The following is a 20,882-nucleotide window of genomic DNA, read 5'->3' on the forward strand; positions in this document are numbered from 1 at the left end:
AGCTCATCTTGTAACCGGAAGGTTGCCGGTTCGATCCTCTCTCCAGCTCTGTCTGTCCTGGTCGTTGTGTCCTTGGGCAAGATACTTCACCCTACCGCCTACTGGTGTTGGCCAGAGGGGCCGATGGCGCGATATGGGGGCTGATGGCGCGATATGGCAGCCTGCAGGGCAGCTGTGGCTACAACTGTAACTGCCTCCACCAGTGTGTGAATGTGAGAGTGAATGAATAGTGGAATTGTAAAGCGCTTTGAGGGTCTAGAAAAGCGCTATATAAATGCAATCCATTATTACATTACACAGAGTGGGTTAAGAAGGAGAAGGAATACCTCCAAATTCTTTAGCTTCACTTCAAATCAACAGCTAGACAGTCAGAGCGTGAACACGGCGGCATACATTACATCAAAACTGGTTTTGGAATGGATAAAGCACACTAACATTAAGCTGCTAGAATGGTTTTCCCAAAGCCCCAGCCTCAACCCTGTTGAAAATTTTACAAACTACACTTGAAAATCAGGTCAGTTCAAGAAAACCAACCAATTTAAACAATCTCTACCAATTCTTAAGAGAGGAGTGGTCAAATATACAAGTAGATTTATGCCAGAAGCTTGTTGACGACTACTAAAAGCATGTGGTTGCAACTAGCTAAGGTAATTTTACCAAATATTAGTGGGGATGTTTGTATATATTTTGGCCTGTGTGCATACTTTTGACCCTGTGTAGATTAGAGAAACTCCAAAATCATTTCAATCTTGTGCCTCAATTCTTAGTTTTTCAAACTTTTTCAGGCTATAGGCTGTAGAATTATTCCACCCTGTAAAAAGTTCAAATAAATAATTTAAACACCAACATTAACATTGCAGTCATGCAGCAACACAGGAGCCACCAAGGCTCAAGCCTGCAACATTATAGAGACTACTGAAACACCAGCGTCACTGTCCACAGTGCAGCAAATGTTACGTAGCCTCGGACTGAGAGTGTATCAAACAAGAAAGACACTATGAGTGTATGCAAACTTCTGACCAGAGCTGTAGTAAGGCTAACAGGAAAGGATTTTTACTTGCACTGAAGTATTTTTACAGAGTCACGTGTTTTGCTGCAGTAAATCCAGATACCAAGATTTTCTTTTAAAAGCCTGAGGTAAACTTTAAAACATCTGCAAGTCATAATGTATTATGTGAGGGACATGTCTACCGGTAAATACAATATAATTATGTTTTGTACTGGCTGTAAATTGACGTGCTCTCTGTGTAGTTACAGTCATCCAGCACAGGTCTGCAGTAGCTCTCTTGTCTTCCTGCAGCACGATGCTGTTGTTTTTTTCCCTTATTGCAGTTCTGGAAGAGTTCCCGCTGCTGCTGCATTGATACTCCAGTGGAGGGGCCTGCAGAGGAGAGCAGTGAGCCTGCAGCCTGCCCACGTTATCTCCCACCCATGAAACGTCTCCACTCTACCTGCTGTGACCTTGCACCAAACCTTACCTACCTGTACGGGTTTAATAATGGAGGTGTGAATAATCCACATCAGTAATCCCTGTTAGTGTATATTTGAAATCCTATGATTATCTTATTCATGACGTACGTGGGATAACGCCATCCAGCCTCATGCTGTTTAAACAAGCACAAAGAAATAACTTTGCTCACTCAACTTCTTATGAATAATACTTTAGTTTACATACCAACATGCCTGCAACGCCAAGCCTGCTGATTGTATCATATACTATAGAAATAACAGTAATAACATAATATTTCTATTGCTGACTACCTGAAGTTTTGCACAACTAACACAAAACATTAATGTATTTTAAAGAGTGTATGAACTTGTAAATTAAGAAACAGAAAAGGTGCAGTTTGTTATTCCCCCCCCAAATAACACCTTTCTCAATAATCACAGTATCAACTTGCAAATACGAAAACACAGTTATTAGCATGTAAGGCAAATACTTGCAGTTAAAGCCCTTGGAATCGTAAATCTCCATTTCTTTTTCTTGTAAACGGAAAAACAAAATTTAAAAAAGTACTATCAGCAGCGGAAAACAAGCATGCATGGATGTGAGCAGATGTGAGTTGTCTCTGTGTCCTCTATCTGTCTAGCTGTACCTCGACTCAGGTGACAAGCTCTGTCACATGGTCTCTGCTGCATCCTCGTTAAAACTCACAAATCTCTCTCTTTCTTCTTTTTTTTGTATTTGAAAAACCTTTTGTGACCATAGAGGCACCTAACAGATGGAGTCTGACAGGCAAATAAATAAATAAACCAATCAAATCTGTAAGTTAAGTGCTAAGCATTTTCTGCTGCGGTGAATAGTGCTGACACAAGGCATTGCTGAGCTGTTGTTGACTGATGGTCTGTACATTTATGGCAACGAAGCTGTCGTGCTTTAAAAAAAAATGACTGTACACACTCGTGTATCATAATGGACTTGCAGCAGAGTTTTAGCAGATTAAAGAACAAAATAACAATACACAAGATAATGTGACTTTGTATGCACTAAATAGGGCATGCTGCACATAAAATATGCTAATTCATAGCTCTGAATGGTAATGCGATGCAAGAAATCTTCACCTTACAAGACAAAACGACAGAAGAAACAAAATAAGAGTAGGGGGCAGCTTTTAATGATTACAATTAATAGAAAAAGACATTTTAAAACAAGTCTGTGCAAACAAGAAGCTACTTTACTGCTTTCCTCACCCATTGTAAATCTCTCACGTTGCAAAATATGGTGTTGCCCAGGAAAGAACGATGAAAGAACTATTTATGATAGGAGCTTTTAAATGTGTGTCTTACAGGAGACCTGGGGGATCTGTGGTTACGTACCCAGCCTCCACGTCACCCTGCACTGCAGAACTTTTCTCTGAGCTTCATAAACACTGTCAAAAGTGCCTGGGTGTGTACACCAATGGGGGGGTGAATGAGACAAGGAGTTGTCTGGGGCATTGGAGGGGGGGGGGGGGGGGGGGGTGCAGAGGTGAGGTAAGAGAGAGGTGGCATGCAGCCAACTGAGAGGACAGAGAAAAGTTGGGAGTTAGCCGGAGAGAAGAACAGGGAGATTTATCTTCACTGAGGCTGTGCTGAGGAGGGATAAGAGCCGCGGCGTTTTCCCTGGATGTCTGTCTCTCAGTACTTCTATTTTTTTGCTTACATCCCCCCTCTCTTATTTAATTGTCGCTCTTCTTGGCTGGCACTGCAATGTGGCTGTCTCTGCAGTGAAAGTGCTGCCTGGCAGATTCTCCTTGAGTGAACCCTGGTTGCGCAGTGAGTGCTGCTCTGCCTCCGTCCTGTCCACACTGACTCAGCTGTGCATGCAGTTGGTCAGCCCCTGAATGAGCACCAGCTGCAGGAGCAGGTAGGCAGTAGCAAAGTTAAACTGTGCTTATCATCAAGTCATGTTTCTTTTCACTCAGCATCCTTTATTTTTATTTATTTATTTATTTTTTTTTTAAAAAAAAGGTTATTGTATGTGTAGGAGACTTGCATTTTCTGTGCACTAATATAACTTTTTACTGTACTGCCTGTGTATTCATCGCGCCAGGTTTTAGTTAATTAACCTTTTTCCTTCCTTCTCCTCACCCTCCTCCTCCTCTGCCCACTGTCTAACCGACAGTCCCTTCTAAAGGAGTGCTACCCTGAAACAGCTGCAGGTGCAACACTTGGAGTACACGCATCCACAGAGCAGCTTCCTGATTTTTCCAGTGGACAGAGAGTATTCTCCTAGCTTTCGGGGCCAGTGTTGGATACTGCAGCATCATTTGTTTTGGAGCAGCTCTAGCAGCCATGGAGGTCCGGTGGATTGGGGTTGAACCCGTGAGGCTGGGCCCTCCACACACAACCTGTGGCCTGGTCTTCTCTTTGCTGCTTGGTAATGTCTGTCTTTCATTTTATGTCATATGATGTGTGCAGTGTTAGAAAACTTCATCTTTTCCTCACATCAGTATTTATTCATGTGTTTAGGTAGAATAATGATGCTTTGGTATTTCTAGGTCTTATACTGACCTTCATCTCTGAACTATGCAGAGCACAACAATTTGTGTAAGAAATAAGAAACACTATGATTATTTTTGTTTGGGTTGTCCTTGTTTTTTTTGTTGTTGTTTTTTTGCATGATGTTGCATTTTACATATTGCTCTGAGCCAGATGGAGTAGAAGTAGGACAGTAGGTGGAAGTCTTGTAAACTAACTGGTTTTGTTAAATTCATATGAGTCATAAAGTTTTGATGGCTTTTACAAGTAAGCACAAAGTAACAGTACAAGCCTGAGATTATTTATAACCAACAGATAATAATGTGGCTTGACATTTCAAATAATCATTCAGAGCTGATACTTGAGGCTGATACTTGTGCTTTGAAATACCCACATCCTTTTTAGAGTCATAACTTAATTTCTATTCATGCCTCTCTTGGGGCATCAGTGCACCAAACACACATTAAACATTTAAAGCTCCCTTGTTTAAAACATCTTGTGTAGGAGATGTAGGCTGCAAGGTTCCCTTATTGTCCCAGTCCATTTCAAGTCCTGTAAGGTGCATAAAAATGAATCTATTGCAATAAATATCCTGTGTTCCCCACTTTTAATACCAAATTCTTTTCTTTGCATTGTGTTACATTCACACACAGGAACAGATGACTGTCACTGTCTGGCCAGATTTTTCATAAACAGATCAGCGATTTTTCACAGGTGTTCTTTTTTTTTTCTTTTTTACAATGTAAAAGAAACGTTCAAGAAACTGCACAGTAGGCCAAATCTGCAAATGCAGGTGGCCAGCAGCGAGAAAGATGCTACAGCGGTTAAACCATAGCTCAGGACAGTGATTATATTACAGGAGTACAGAATGATATTTGCCTTATGTAATGCATTTATTGTATGATGCACTGTAAGGTGCTTTACAGGATATGGCTAACAGCCTGAACAGAGAGAATAACAGTTTTATAGCCACATGTAGGATAAAGAGAGGCAGGTACTATGGAAAATAGATTTTATTTTATTTCTGAGTTATTATTACTATCTGAATTATGACTTAGACAAATCATCTTATGTCTTAAGCATTATGGCATTGATGGGCTTCATTTTTAGACAGTGTTTAGTCAGAGCCTTTAAAAGGTAGATGTAATTTTCATGGACGGTATGCGTCTTTATTTTACCTTCAAATAATGATCTGTTCTTGTCCCCACATAGCCCTCACAGTAGTTGGTGGTTTTTTGCATACATCGGTTAATAAAAAAAGAAGAAAACGTTGACATATGTGGGTTAGAAACTGGAACACCAGTGTGCTACTTTTATCTGAAACACCAAGACTCACGAAACAAGTTTTAATGAACAGTTAGAAAAAAGACACAAAGTACAGTAGTTGGATTTAGAAGAGAGCAGTAAATACCAGAAGGTTTTCAGTGTGTTAGGGATAAAACAGAAAGAAGATGTTTTTTTTTATTTCCTGATCTTGTGTGAGCAGCTTCAGTATCTACACTGATAGCAACAGTGTCCTTGTACTGGAAAATGTGTTAGTTAAGGACACACAGAGGGGCTAAAAGAATGAAAATAAAATCAAACAAATACTGTGAAAAAACTCTAGTGATAAAAGAATAAAATAAAACATGCATGCATGAGACTGCAGAGTGATTGTGCTGCTCTCTCATTACTCCTTTTCTGGGCTTGCTGGACTGCATAGGAGCAGCTGAGGAAAAGATTAGAAGGTGTGATTTCTTTTTTTGTCAGGGCAAGAGTGAGCTGAGAGTGAATCGATAGCATGCACACTTACAGTGCCCCTCCCCCGTCTTTTGCTGTGTCAGTTTGTGTTTCCTCTTCCTGCAAATGGTGCTTGTTAGATGTTGACCTTGAACATGTTATGCACAAAGTGTCCACAAACCACAGGGCAGAATCACAGGAATGTTACAACGAGTGTAGAACATGTTACTACTCTCATGCAACTACTGATCATATAATAGGTCTGTGTTAGTGTTTCTCTGCATTAAATCTCCAACCTGCAAAACACACTGTCAGCATGTACTTTACCTCACATCCTTCACAGGAAGCACTAAGCAAAAGGCACATTAGTGGTGTAGGCCAGAGAGAGAGGGGAGAGCTTCTGTCTGTCCTCGACCTGCTGAAATTATATGCTGTAGCCATCTGCTGTCTGTGACCTTCACACAAAAGCAAGTGCTAAGTTCGAATGTCTTACAGTTGTGGTCTGAAGTTTACATGCACTCATCACGGGCATGAAGGTTTAGGTAATTTGAGGACTTTTATGATTTCTTCAAACTGTTCGTCTGTACATCTGTAATGACTTACAAAAAACAGGGATTGGGTGTTTTCTCCAATTCACACTGGGCCAGAAATATACATTTACTCACATAAAACATTCAGTAAGTGGGGTTGAAAGTTCTACACTGTTTTGGTTTTTGTTTTGTTTTTTGACAAAGCAAAGGCTTATTAACTACTCATGGTCATGACTGACTGCAACTGGAACATTGGAAGTCCAAGGTGAAGATCTCAGGAGAATTGTAGATTTACACAAGTTGGGAAGGTCTCTTGTAGTTTTTTCAGATGTGTCACCACTTCGCTGAGGTCTGTTAGAAGTCCCAAACTGGCACCCTCAGATAATAGGCAATTGGTTAAGAGGTCCAGGAACCACAGGGGCTCAAGCCTGCCATGAATGGAAAACTACTGGAACTCCAGCATCACTTTCCACAGTGAAGTGGGATTCCCATCATCTACTAAGCGGGCATCGACCAAGGAAGTAGATCGTGTGCCAAAATCAACACTTTAAAGCTCAGCTGAAATTTGCAGCAGCCCACCCCTGTTTTAAGGTCATTATAGATTTGCGCTGTCATTTCACTCTGATAAAAGAACAGTTCAAAGAAACTGTTAAAGGCCCCAAATACCAGATCATGCATGTCCATGATGAGTGCATGTTAACTTTTGACTACAACTGTGTACCTGATATAAAAAATATATATCAGGTATACATAAATTGAACATAAATAGATAAAAAAAATAATCACAGCACACTCTGATGCTGATGGATGCTGATGATCCTTGGTGTGCAGTTACAGTTTTCACAGCAAAGTCACAGCAAGGACATTATGGTGTTCTCTTACCAAGGGTTTGAATTGTTTAATGCTATTAATAGAAATAATATCTGTGGTGTTAAATATATTTTCATAAAATAAAAACTTAAGTGGTTGATAGGATAAATAATTTGTGATCCATGCCCATTACACGCAGTGCTAGTAAGCAGTGACTGTGTATATCTACTTAAAAATGGTACAAAATAATCTAAAAGGTGACTTTTCATTATTAATCGTGCATCTCTTTTTACTGTACAAAAAGTACAGAGCACAACATGTATTCTCCTGCCCATGAACATAAAAAGTTGAAGGTTTTCAAATCGGTTTTAGCATGATACTGAGGAAAATGTATCTGTGTTACTGACATTATAATAACGTTGACAACTAAGATAAGAAATGTAAATGATGGGCTGACATTGTGGGAAATATCCCTTATTCACTTCCTTGTCTAAGTGCTACACTTAGACCACATTTCTGATGAATATGAACTAAAATCCAACCATCAGTAATTCTTATTGCTGATGAATTTCTATATTACGCAAAATCAAACAAAATCTCGTCTTTTTCTTGACTTAAAAGCAGCGATGAACTAAAATCTCTACAGGAATTCACTGTTCCCAGGTCAAAAACACCCCAGCATGTAGCGTCTATCTTATTTATTTACATGTGTTTTTCCCCAAATTAAACAAATAAGATGCTATGAGTCAGTGGAGGTTATCAAATCTATTTTACATTACTGTGCAAAAGACTTGAACCACATCCTTCTTCTCATTTCTTTATATTTTGCAAGAAAAATTGGTGCAGTGTTTTATTGAAAAGTGTAAACATAATGGAAATACAGTATATAGGCCAAAAACAGAGATTGTATGATACTCATGAGCTCGAAAGTCAATATTTGGTATGACCACCTTTATTCTTCAGCACAGCCTGACTTCTCATCAGCCGCTTTCTTCTCATTTCTTTAAGTATTCCTCAGGAATAATTCTCCAGACTTCTTGAAGGACATTCATGATTTATATTGTTAAGCTGCATGTTTTTCTATTTATGTGTGCTTTTACTGCATCGGCAGTGTGTTTGGGATAATTGTTATTATTTCAGATGGTATTGCGTGAATCAAAGTCAGACAGTGCTTTTCAGTTTCGATAAGATCACCAACACCGCTGGCTAAAATGAAATCCCAAACCATCACAGAGTCTCCCAGCCTGGGGGTGCAGATGGCATATTCTCACTGTACCTCCATCCTGACAACCTCCATACATATTAACAATGATTTGATCCAAGAATTTTGATTCCTCGCTCTATATGACTTGTTTATTTTCAGTCCTGTTCTTGTGTAATTTGCCATAGCTCAGCCTTGTATCCCTGTTTCCCATTAAGGATGGCTTCACAGCTCCAACACCATTGTGAAGTTTGCTGACGACACAGTGGTGTTGGGCGCCATCTCCAACAACGATGAGGCGGCCTACATGGATGAAGTGAAGAATCTGGCATCATGGTGCCAGGACAACCATCTCCAGCTGAACGTTGGCAAGACCAAGGAGCTGGTGGTGGACTTCAGAAGGAGTCAGCACAGAGACTACAAGCCCATTATCATCAATGGAGCTCCCGTGGAGAGTGTACAGTCCTTCAAGTATCTCGGTGTCCACATCTCCTCAGACATGACATGGTCTGCCCACATTCAGGTCCAGACCAAAAAGGCTAGGCAGCGCCTGTACCACCTACGACAACTGAGGAAGTTCAGGGTCTCTCCAAAGATCCTCAGGGTTTTCTATACAGGCACTGTGGAGAGCATCCTCACACAGAACATCACATCCTGGTTTGGGAACAGCTGTGTTAAGGACCAAAAAGCTCTTCAGAGAGTGATCCATATGGCAGAACGCTGCTGCAAGATTGCTCTCCCCCTGCTTCAGGACACTGAAGATACTGAAGGGCCCGTCCCATCATGGCAACAAACTGTTCCAACTTCTGTCCGGTAGAAGGTTCCGCATCATCCGGGCAAGGACAGAGAGACTCAAGAGGAGCTTCTATCCCCAAGCCATTTATAGATTCAACTAATCAAATTAGTTTTTATTCTCAGCTGTGTGTAACAATGTGCCTAAAAATACAATTTAAAATTGGTTCTTTTCTAAGTTTTCTGCCATGAATGGACACAACAATTGTCCATCCTTTTAGTTAGATACATATTTTATGCTTGAATAATTCAGAGGTCAGTGACAAAAACCAATCCTATGAAAATGGTTAGGTACAAGGACTGCACTAAAATTGAATAAAAAAGCAACCAAAGACAACCTTTTACCTTCAGAAAGCCTGGAGAAATATTGCTCAAGAGCATTTAAAAAATGACAAATAAAACAGACAACTTGAAACAAATATAAAGAAAGAGTTGTTTAAATGCTTTTTCCCGGCCTTGGTATCAACTAGTTGGTAGGTGTAGTTGTATATTTAACAAACAGATATGAAATTACTGCCGTTCTTCTAATCTAACTCTCAGCAAGAAAGCAAATAACCAAGACAAAAAAAAATTATTACACCAGCATACAGACCTCACACTATGGTACTGCACTGTAAGACTGGTGTATGTCCTATCTTCATGTTTTTTGCCATTCCTCTGCTTTTCAGGTGCGTGGTCTGCTCAGGCCCTTGAGATGTCTGTCGGGAAAATTCCCTTCCTTCAGGCAGTGAATGGGAGCACAGTTACTTTGCCGTGCACCTATGCCAGCTGTATTGGCATTGAAAATCTCTACTTCAACTGGCAATTCAATGACAACGGCACCATGCAAAAGGTAAAAACCTTCCACGTAATTCAAAGATTTCTGTTCGTTTTTTTCTAACTTGTGCAGTCGGCAGCAGTTTTGAGATGACTGATATCTTGCTGATCCCATCAGGTCTGTGAGTCAGTGATACCTTCAGAGGGGGTGGTGCCAGATGTGGCTATATTCCGGGAGCGTGTGGAGTTTGTGGGGAAAAACCATCATAATAACGTCTCCATCTTGTTGTTGAACATCACCTTTGAGGACGGGGGACAGTACACGTGTTTTGGACGCAATCCCAAAGAGCACCACAAGAACCATAGTGCCATCTTCAACCTCATAGTGGTTGACGAGTGTGAGTGGTCATGGTCTATGACATATGCCACAGTGTCATCTAATTTATTTTTCTTTCATTACAAAGTTAAATATATCCTGTTAGATTTTAAGGACATCATTGTTAAACTGTTAAACAGCTTTTTTCTGCCCCATTGAACCAGTCATTTGAATGTTCATGTTGTCACACTGATATACACCAATCAGTGCATAACACCAATGACCACTGACAAGTGAAGTGAACAACACTGATCTCTGATATGACCACCGACCTAAGCACTGTTGCCGACCATGTGCTCCCTTTGATGGAAGCGGTAATCCCTGTGGACTCTTTCAGTAGGATATTGCGTTGCAAAACAACAAAAAAAAAAGGTTCAGGAGAGGTTTGAGGAGCACAGCAATGAATTTGAGGTGTTGACTTGACCTCAAATCCCCTGATCTAAGTCCAGTTGAGCATGTGCTGGACAAACAAGTCAGATTCATGGAGACCCAAACTCACAACTTACAGGACTTCGAGAATCTGTTGCTAACATCTTGGTGTTAGATACTACTACTACTACCAATAATAATAATAATAATAATAATAATAATAATAATAACTTTATTTCCTCTCTGTGAATTGCTACCATATCGTGGTGGAGGGGTTTGTGTGTCCCAGGGATCCCAGGGGCTATGTTGTCTGGGGGCTTTTGCCCCCTGGTAGGGTTACCCATGGCAAATTGGTCCTGGGTGAGGGACCAGACAAAGAGCAATTCAGAAGACCCTTATGAAGAAAACATCGAGGGAACAGTTTACCCTGCCCGGGATAGGGTTACCGGGGCCATGCCCGGGGAGGGTGCCCGAGGGCAAGCGTCTGGTGGCCGGGCCTCAGTCCATGGGGCCTGGCCGGGCACAGCCCAAAAAGGGGACATGGGCCCATCCTCCCGCAGGCCCACCACCTGCAGGAGGCGCCATAGGGGTCGGGTGCATTGTGTGCCGGGCGGCGGCCAGGAGCGGAGGCCCTGGCGGACTGACCCCCGGCAGGTATTCTAATATCCCCTCGGCTAGCTGCCGGTACGTTGGGGTTTTTCCCGGTGGATGAGAGGGTTTGTTCCCTGCGCCTTAGGGTCGGGGAACGGGTCCTGACTGTCATCTGCGCTTATGCGCCGAGTGGCAGTTCAGAGTACCCAGCATTCTTAGAGTCCCTGGGTGGGGTGCTGGAAGGTGCTCCACCTGGAGACTCTGTTGTCCTGCTGGGAGACTTCAATGCTCACGTGGGTAACGACAGCGAGACCTGGAGGGGCGTGATTGGGAGGAACGGCCTCCCTGAGCTGAACCCGAGTGGTGTTTTGTTATTTGACTTCTGTGCAAATCACAGTTTGGCCATAATGAACACCTTGTTCGAACATAGGAGTGTCCATAAGTGCATGTGGCACCAGGACGCTCTAGGCCGCAGGTCAATGATCGATTTTGTAATCGTATCACCAGACCTGCGACCATATGTTCTGGACACTCGAGTAAAGAGAGGGGCTGAGCTGTCAACTGATCACCACCTGGTGGTGAGTTGGATCAGGTGGCGGGGGAGGACGCTGGACAGACCTGGTGCACCTAAACGCGTAGTGAGGGTGTGCTGGGAACGTCTAGCAGAGGCCCCAGTCCGCGAGCTCTTCAAAGCACACCTCCGGCAGAGCTTCAACAGCATTCTGAGGGACACGAACCAAATGGTGGACACCAGAGGTGAAGGGAGCCACCAGGCTGAAGAAGGAGTCCTATCGGGCTTGGTTAGCCTGTGGGACTCCAGAGGCAGCCGACAGGTACCGACAGGCCAAGCGGAATGCGGCTCGGGCAGTGGCTGAAGCAAAAACTCGGGTGTGGGAGGAGTTCAGAGAGGAAAAAGACTTTCGGACTGCCTCGAAGAGATTCTGGCAAACCGTCAGGCGTCTCAGGAGGGGAAAGCGGTGCTCTACCTGCACTGTGTATAGTGCTGACTAAGCGCTGCTGACTTCGACTGAGAAACTTGTCAGGCGGTGGAAGGAATACTTCGAGGACCTCCTTAATCCCACTGACACGTCTTCCGAGGAGGAAGCAGAGTCTGGGGAGGAGGAGAATGACCCGCCAATTTCCGGAGGCGAGGTCACTGAGGCAGTTAAACAACTCCTTGGTGGCAGAGCCCCTGGTGTTGATGAGGTCCGCCCCGAGTTCCTGAAGGCTCTGGACGTTGTAGGGCTGTCCTGGTTGACACGCCTCTACAATGTTGCGTGGAGATCAGGGGCAGTACCCCTGGACTGGCAGACCGGGGTGGTGGTCCCCATCTTTAAGAAGGGGGACCGGAGGGTGTGTTCCAACTACTGGGGGATCACACTCTACAGCCTCCCTGGGAAAGTCTATGCCAGGGTGCTGGAAAGGAGAGTTCGTCCGCTAGTCGAACCTCGGATACAGGAGGAACAATGCGGTTTTCATCCTGGTCGCGGAACACTGGACCAGCTCTTTATCCTCTCAAGGATACTTGAGGGTGCATGGGAGTTTGCCCAACCAGTCTACATGTGTTTTGTGGACTTGGGGAAGGCATTGAACCGTGTCCCTCAGGGTGTCCTGTGGGAGGTGCTGCGGGAGTATGGGGTGTCTGGCCCATTGCTACGGGCCATTTGATCCCTATACAACCGTTGCAAGAGCTTGGTTCGCATTGCCGGCAATAAGTTGGACTTGTTCCCGGTGGGTGATGGGCTCCGCCAGGGCTGCCCTTTGTCACAGATTCTGTTCATAATGTTTATGGACAGGATTTCTAGGCGCAGCCAAGTGGCGGAGGGCTTTCACTTCGGTGGCCTCAGAATCTCATCTCGGCTTTTTGCGGATGATGTGGATCTGTTGGCTTCATCGGGTGAAGGCCTCCAGCTCCCACTGGAACGGTTCGCAGGCGAGTGTGAAGCAGTGGAAATGAGGATCAGCACCTCCAAATCTGAGGCCATGGTTCTCAGCCGGAAAAGGGTGGAGTGCCCACTCTGGGTCGGGGATGAGTTCCTGCCCCAAGTGGAGGAGTTCAAGTATCTCGAGGTCTTGTTCGCGAGTGATGGGAGAAGGGAGCAACTCAGTGATGGGAGAAGGGTAGTGACTGAAAGCACGAGATCGCGGATACAAGCGGCGGAAATGAGCTTCCTCCGAAGGGTGGCTGGCCTCTCCCTTAGAGATAGGGTGAGAAGTTCAGCCATCCGGGAGGGGCTCAGAGTAGAGCCGCTGCTCCTCCACATCGAAAGGAGCAGCTGAGGTGGTTCGGGCATCTGACAAGGATGCCTCCTGGGCGCCTCCTGGGTGAGGTGTTCCAGGCATGTCCTGGGTCTGCCCCGGGAGGAGGCCCCGGGGCAGACCCAGGACACGCTGGAGAGATTATATCTCTCAGCTGGCCTGGGAACGCCTTGGCGTTCCCCCGGATAAGCTGGAAGAGGTGGCTGGGGAGAGGGAGGTCTGGGCTTCTCTGCTTAGACTGCTGCCCCCGCGACCTGGCCCCGGATAAAGCGGATGAAGATGGATGGATGGATGGAATAATTTTATTTATAAAGCGCTTTCAAACAAAGTGCTGTACAGCTATTTGACTGTACTATAGTCAAATAGCTACAGTACATCGTAACTCTATTGGAGTCCATGCCTCAAGGGGTCAGGACTGTTTTGGCAGCAAAAGGCAAATGACACCATGTTAGGCAGATAATGGTAAAGTTATGGTTGATTGGTGTATAAGGCAGTCACAGAAAGGGTGGTCTTCCAGATGCTCAACTGGACTGGTAAAAATAAGAGAGAACATGCATGTGTCGAAGGCAAAATTACGAAGCTCCGCAAGGGACATGGGAGAAAATGGGACATGGGAGCTGAAGTTTTGCGAGATCTCGCAAATGTTTTGGCCGCATTCTTTGGAGGCCGCCAGCTTCAAGCCGACCGGGAGGTCAAGGCACGATGTGCCGGGAGTGCGATGTTCTCCCCGGCTGTAGTGGGCCTCGTCCTCCTGCTAGCTTCGAGATGGTGGGTAACAGACGTCTCTGAAAACGTCGGAGCACTTTTGCAAATATGTGATGTCATGATAAACTGAGCAGATATTAGACATTTACACAGCTATATTCACACCTCAAAATATCTTAAAAGTTTATTTTGTGATCCACAAAGAGTAAAATTAAAACTAAACTTGTTGGAAACGAATTGGCTGGGCCGCGCTATGAATTCTGGGATAGGTTGGGTTACGAAGGATACACTGACTCGGCCTTCAAATGCAACCTGCGAAGTATGCAGTCTATTTTGCAAAAGTTTTGCTACATCCCAAGTTAGTTTTGCGACATCTCGCAAAAGTTCATCTTAATTTTTTTTTCTCCCATGTCCCTTGCAGGGCTCCGTACAAAATAAATCAGGTCGCACATAAATGAAAAACATATATTTGTGCAGTTAAGAAAAAGAAATCTGGTGACATTTCATATATTTTTTATATATATTTAAAATATTTTTAAATGTATGTAATTTCATATTTACATTTCACAGCTTTTTTGTTATTCTAAGACTGATAAATGTAGGAGCAAAGGTCACAAGATCAGCTAAAACAGGAGGTTACCCTGAGACAGACAACACCTGAACAACATGTCATCATGTTTAGCTACCTTCATCAGTTTTTACCTGGTCATTTGCTAATGCCTGCAGTGAGGGAGGTGGACAACACGCTGACCATCATCATAGCTTCGGCTGTGGGTGGGGCCATTGCACTGCTGATGGGCTTCATGCTGCTCAAGAACTTCACTCTCTTTGTTCTCACCAAGCTTGAGGAGAAGAAGTAAGTTTTCTTATAAGCAATGATCTTTCACTAGATTACACAGTTGGTGCTTGGCATCAAGTTAGATCAGCCAGTATATGTACATGCTGAGGATTTTCAGCTTTGAACTGTTGTGTGTCTACAGCTTTAACACTGTCTCTTTTACCTCCAACTGCAGTAAGGAGTGCCTTGTAACTTCATCAGGGATTGACAACACAGAAAATGGCCTCTCAGGATCCAAAGCTGATTCAAAACCAACACCAAAAAAGAAATGAGACAGTGCATGTAAAAACAAGTGTATATAAATATGACAGTGCTCATGTTTATATACCTTCTCTGGATATTTGTATATGCTCATGTGTTTGCGCACATGCAAATTCATTATGTTCAAGTTAAAAGCTTAACTCTGGTTGTGGCCTTCAGAGAGGGAAATTATATCAAATGTGTAAAGAGAAGTAACTGTCCAGATGATGTACAACAATATTATTTAAAATGTGCACATCATTTTTGCATAACTGCATAATTTACATAAACAGTAGCAGATTAGAGATTAGATGAAACTTTATTAATCCCTCGGGTGGGTTCCTCCGGGAAATTCAGTTTCCAGTCGCACAGCACCGACAGAAGTTGCATGTTACAGAGTTGGAATACCAAATAAAGGGGAAACAACTAACACTTGACTTATTTAGGATATCCAGACAGTAACTGAGCCTGATGAAATGTAACAAACAGGTAATATATTGAGGCTTGGTGGAACACATCAGAAATCTCAAATGATCATTATCCCCATGTTGTCTTTCTGGGTGGGTCAATTAAGACGTCACTGCTCCAGCAACAGCAGTGAAGGTTTGAGCTTAAATGGACTCAACAACACAATACAACATGAAGAAAGAAGATACTTTACAAAAGACTATGTATTTCAGGAACTTGAAATTAGTTTAAGTGATTAATTTCCTATTATTTTACGGGCCCTGTAAAACAAGACGTTTAAGTAACTTCTTAAATGAATATTTGGGAATTCAATTCACAACTACAGTCTTAATCTGATACATTGTTACCAACCTGTGAAAAAATAGTAATATATCTGTCGGCATAATTTGTTGTTGTTTTGTGTTTATACTTTGACCATTACATATTATTTTATATACACAATTGATACCAAATTTAAATGTTGCTTTGTGTTATACGGCAGTATAGCATATAGCTATGTGAAAAAGAAAGTATGCCCTCTTTCAGTTCTATGATTGTACATCAGGACATAACAACAACAACAACAATAATAATAGTAACAAATGTACTTAGTGTGTACACTAAGTACACGATTCATTAGCTTGTACAATCATATTTAACAGCAATAAATTGAAGAGGTCAGTGTCTCTCATGTTGTTTTTAGAGGAATTCTTTAGTCCACTGAGATGTGCAGGCATTCAGGCACTGTATGTCTGCACACCTCTACACTCCTAAGTACTACCTCAGCATTTTTGTTTCTTTTTCAGCCATTCTGTACATTGCATTACCCAATTTAGACCACGGCTTTAGCTGTCAGACAAATGGCTTCACATTTAACATCAAACTGACTCTAGAATATTTTTGTAATAAGAGGAGTTTGTGGTTAACTCCTTAACTGTGAGGTATCCAGGTCCTGTGGCTGAAATCAGCCAAATCACCACACCGCTACCACCACGTTTTACAGTTGGTGTGAGGTGTTTTTTGCTGATGTGCTGTGTTTGTGCGATATTGTGCATTATAGCCAAATGTCTCCACTTTGGCCTTGTTTGTCCAGAGGACATTGATCCAGAACTTCAGTGGTTTGTCAGATGCTATGTTATTTTTAGAGAGAAGGGACTGACATGTTGAGCCTTTTTTAAATTGTCGTGTCATTAACTTTAACATTTACATGCTAACTGAGACTGTAGAGCCAAAGATATAGCTCTTAAATTTTTTTCAGTTTCTCTGTGCACTGCATGGTCTGACCTTGGGGTGAATTTTCTGGGATGTCCACCCCTGGAAAGACTGACAACTGTCGTGAATTGTTTCCACATGAGAATGAGCTTACTCACAGGAAAGTTCAAATTGTTTGGAAATTATCTTATGACCCTTCCCAGCTTGATGGCCAGCAACAGTTGTTTCTCTAAGATCATTACTAATGTATTTCTTCTTTGGGGTTTTTGGGTTAACAAACACCTGAATGCTCCTAACTGCAGTATTAATTCCTAAAGATCTACTTATTTTTTTTTCATCACCTGAATTTACGTAATAAAATTCCTGTTAAGAACCAGATGGTTTGTTAACATGTCGTGTCATGGAAAACCTTAGAACTGAAAGAGGGTGTACTTTCTTTTTTCGCATGACTGTACGTACTGTTGGCAAGTGCTTCTTGAAAGGATACTACTGGGTTCCTCTCTATAATATTTTAAGACTTACCTTATCATGTAAAGGCCCCTGAGATACCTGGAGCTCTCTTAATAAAACAAAAATGAACTAAACTGAATAAAGGGAAAGCAACTGCAGGCTCTTTTTTAACCACTCAGATAAAACCTTCAGTATATTGTTTTATAAAGAAAAATGAAAAAACAATTGATGTGCACATTTTATGACATCGTAAAATGAGGATGTGATGTAATGTACACAAGCAATACTGTGTGGGTCCATTGCTGAAGCGATTATTAACTGCTACCACAACCAGAGTTGAAAAAAAAATATGTGACTGTTTTTCATCTGAAGTCAAAGAAACTTTCTTTGTTTAGGTTCTTGAAACAGGGAAAAAATGCAATATAATACAACTGGTCTGAACCGTCCTTTAACTAACACCAAATTCACTTACAACAGTAAATATATCTGTATAACCTTTTACACAACATTCAGATTGTCTGATTTATTCAAACAACTAACACAAAGACTGTATCGACAGAATGCGGCAGGATTCAGCCCAGTTCTTCATCCTCTTTGCTTGATATAAAACACAGGTGCCTGTTAGTGCTTCTATGCTTGTCTGTCACTTAGGACGGCTACATGTTGTAAAGCAGTTTTTAAAAAATCAAAAACAAAAAGTAACACAACAAGCTTCTTAAAATAAAGGATAGACAATCCCCTGAAACACCCTCCCCCTCCTAGAAAAATGAATGACCCCCAAATGCTGCTTTTAAGTCAAATAACCAATGCATTTAAGCATGTGCAATATGGGCAAAGCCTTTAAAAGATGTTCCTTTGGAAATACATGTTCTGCTATACCAACACCAGTAGCATCAGCTCTGAGTTAGCTGTAAATCCCATTTTGTACCACGCTAACTTCATTGTGCTAACAGTGTCTGAGGTTAAGCACTACATATTCCCTCTGCTTAGTATGCGCCTGTTGAAATGGCTTTTCTAAGCACTGACAAACAATCATTTAGTTAGCGGTTTACTCTTTGCAATAAATAATTCTTACCCAGCGCACTGCTGAGAGAAAAACTGACTGGGTATCCATGCACGTGCACTCAGTAAACCACCCATAATAATGTGGGAATATAATTGGTTGGTCTGGATTTCGCAGGTTGAGTAGAGGGGCTGTATGGCAGGGATAATCTGTTCAAGCAGGAATAAATGATGCTCACTGACTGTGCCAGATAGGTAAAGGGTGACCAGATCCCAACAAACTAAATGTGGGACAAGCTCGGTGTATGTGTGGCACAAAGTGTGACATGTTAGCAATGCTGGGAGGCATTCAAATATTTAAATCCAACTTTCCAACTCTCTTGCTCAGTAAATGCAAGAAAAATAAAAGGAAGCTGAAGTTTGGGGCTAAAAATGCTATGCAGTACTATTTAAAGTGGGACATCTGTTCACCTGAGACAGGGATGAACCAGGAGAAGAATTAATCAGCACCAGACCCAATGAAATAGTCATATAATATTTCCGGGGAGTGGCGTGTATGTGTGTCTGCCATCACCGTGGCGCTCCACATTTATAGGTAATCTTAGAGTAATCTATTCTCAATCCTAAATAACGTGACGGTTTGAAGGCTTTCTGAAACTCACCCTTATGTTAATAATTATGTGCCTCTGGTCTTTTAACAAAGGCTCAAAGCAATATAGCTATTACAATGCTATTCTAAAGATATAGATGTATGTTTCTGTGTATGTATTATCCATATGAGTGTTGGTTTTCCATTGTTCAGCTAAGTTAACCAAACAGATGGTTAAAGACTGTTGTTGAACACTGATGATGATGGTTTTTTGATGGCAATTGATGGCAACAGATGAGTGTTACAGAAAAAAATATGCTTATTTGCTTGTCCTCCTGTGAGTAAAATGATAAAATTGGTATCACTCTTTCACAAAGCTACTACCACCAAGTCAGTTAGCTGAACTTACCTGGCTTTTTCCAAATGTGACAGTTTATTAGCACCTCAAAAGCTTTATCAATTCTGATGAACACATGTGAGTGTTTGTATCAAAGCACTCATCTAACTCTCAGCAAGAGAACAAGCAAACCGATTTCTCATTCTCAATACCTTTGAAAAACATATTGCAAGTAAGCAAAGCGCTGGAAATATTATGGGCAATATTCATTTGATGTTCCAACTATGGTAAATTATTGTTTTGATTGCAAGAGTAAATCTACCTTAGAGTCAGATCTTAACTCCTAGGCTGTTGTTGTGACTTTGGAAACACGAAGGCAAAGTTGTGCAAGATCGTAAGTTAAAAAATATTTAATCGCAATAAATATATTTAATTGTAAAAGGGTGGATTTTCTCTGAGTGTAAAAGATCCACTTCTGTCAGGTGTTGTTGGTTTTAAGGTTGTTGTTTTTTTTTCTTTTGTTTTGTTTTATTATTGTGTCAATGAATTAATTAACTGAGGAAAATAAGCTTTAAGTGGATGTGCCCAAACAAGCTTTGGGTGAATGTAAGATGACAAGCGACTCTATGCAAATCACAACAGAACTGAATGTGAATTTGTTGTACTGTACCTTGGCTTAACTGTGACAGCTCTGTATGCAATACAATAGCAGGGGATGTCGTGGATCAGGGAGTTTTAATGATGGCCCTCATATGGATAAGAAGCAGAAAGCTATACAATCCAATGGCACACGTTGTTGCTCTACATGTAAGTCGTATTAGACTTAGAGCTTATTTTGAGAGAAGTGCATGTTATGTTATATGGCAGAAAACCTAAAGACTCAGAAAGTCATACTCAACCGCTGCTCTCAGTAGAAAAATACAGCTGTGATACTCTTGCTCGCCCTCAAATGATGTCCCCATTTCAACCTCTAATTCATACATACCAACTCTTGATCTCTTTACTATAGAAAAATAAAGTTTTGGATATAAATCTGTCTCGTGCTGTTGGAAGTGATGCATCACTAAAGTAGATCTTTGACCTCACTGCCTCCTATTGGGCAGAGGGAAGAAGAACAATGAAAACTCACAATTTCTTACCCTAAAAAAAAATCAAAGATTTGAAGATGCAGCAGTGGCGTATAAACACATGAACAGGGATGTGGATAAGAAATTCTCAGTGCATTGTGGGAAGTCCACCAACAGCCCAAACCTATAGCAGCATAACTGAGGGATGGACCAAGATCATCTGATGAAGTAGTAACTATACATTTCATCAAAGAGGACAGCTTTAAACCTAATCTTAAAAGGAGGGCGAGTCTGCCTGTTTCACAGGAGGGCTCTGCCTCTCATTCTACTATTAGAAACTCTAGGAACCACAGGTAAGCCAGCAGCCTGTGACCAAAGTGCTCCAATGGGATAATATGACAGCAAAAGACATGATTGGGCCTGATTATTCAAGACTTAGACGGATTTTAAATTCAGTTCTGGATTTAACAGAGAGCCAATGAAGAGAAGCCAAAATGGGAGAAATATGCTCCCATTTTCTAGTACCTGTCAGTACTCTCAGTGCAGTGATCTGGATCAAGTGAAGGTTTATCAGGGGTCTTTTAGAAAAACCAAGGTAAAGCTATTCAGAGTAAGCATTTAGTTAAACACTG

At 42.0% G+C, this 20,882-nt stretch overlaps 1 protein-coding gene across 2 annotated transcripts; it reads left to right on the plus strand.

Annotated features, from left to right (window-relative positions):
- The first annotated feature begins 2,968 nt into the window (after window positions 1-2,968).
- On the plus strand, window positions 2,969-20,219 carry scn4bb (sodium channel, voltage-gated, type IV, beta b). 2 transcript variants are annotated; one of them, XM_084941955.1, is made up of 6 exons: window positions 2,972-3,346; window positions 3,605-3,859; window positions 9,681-9,844; window positions 9,947-10,166; window positions 14,795-14,924; window positions 15,082-20,219. In XM_084941955.1, the coding sequence occupies exons 2-6, from the start codon at window positions 3,775-3,777 to the stop codon at window positions 15,176-15,178; spliced, it is 696 nt and encodes a 231-aa protein (XP_084798081.1). In that variant the 5' UTR covers window positions 2,972-3,346; window positions 3,605-3,774; the 3' UTR covers window positions 15,179-20,219. The 2 variants fall into 2 exon arrangements, with proteins under 2 accessions (XP_084798082.1, XP_084798081.1); XM_084941956.1 differs by lacking the exons at window positions 9,681-9,844; window positions 9,947-10,166; window positions 14,795-14,924; window positions 15,082-20,219 and adding an exon at window positions 8,439-9,674 and having other exon boundaries at window positions 2,969-3,346.
- Window positions 20,220-20,882: the final 663 nt, after the last annotated feature.

This window comes from Perissodus microlepis, chromosome 10 (genome assembly GCF_051167445.1).
Source record: "Perissodus microlepis isolate ML-2025 ecotype Zambia chromosome 10, ASM5116744v1, whole genome shotgun sequence".
NCBI classification, from domain to species: Eukaryota; Metazoa; Chordata; class Actinopteri; order Cichliformes; family Cichlidae; genus Perissodus; species Perissodus microlepis.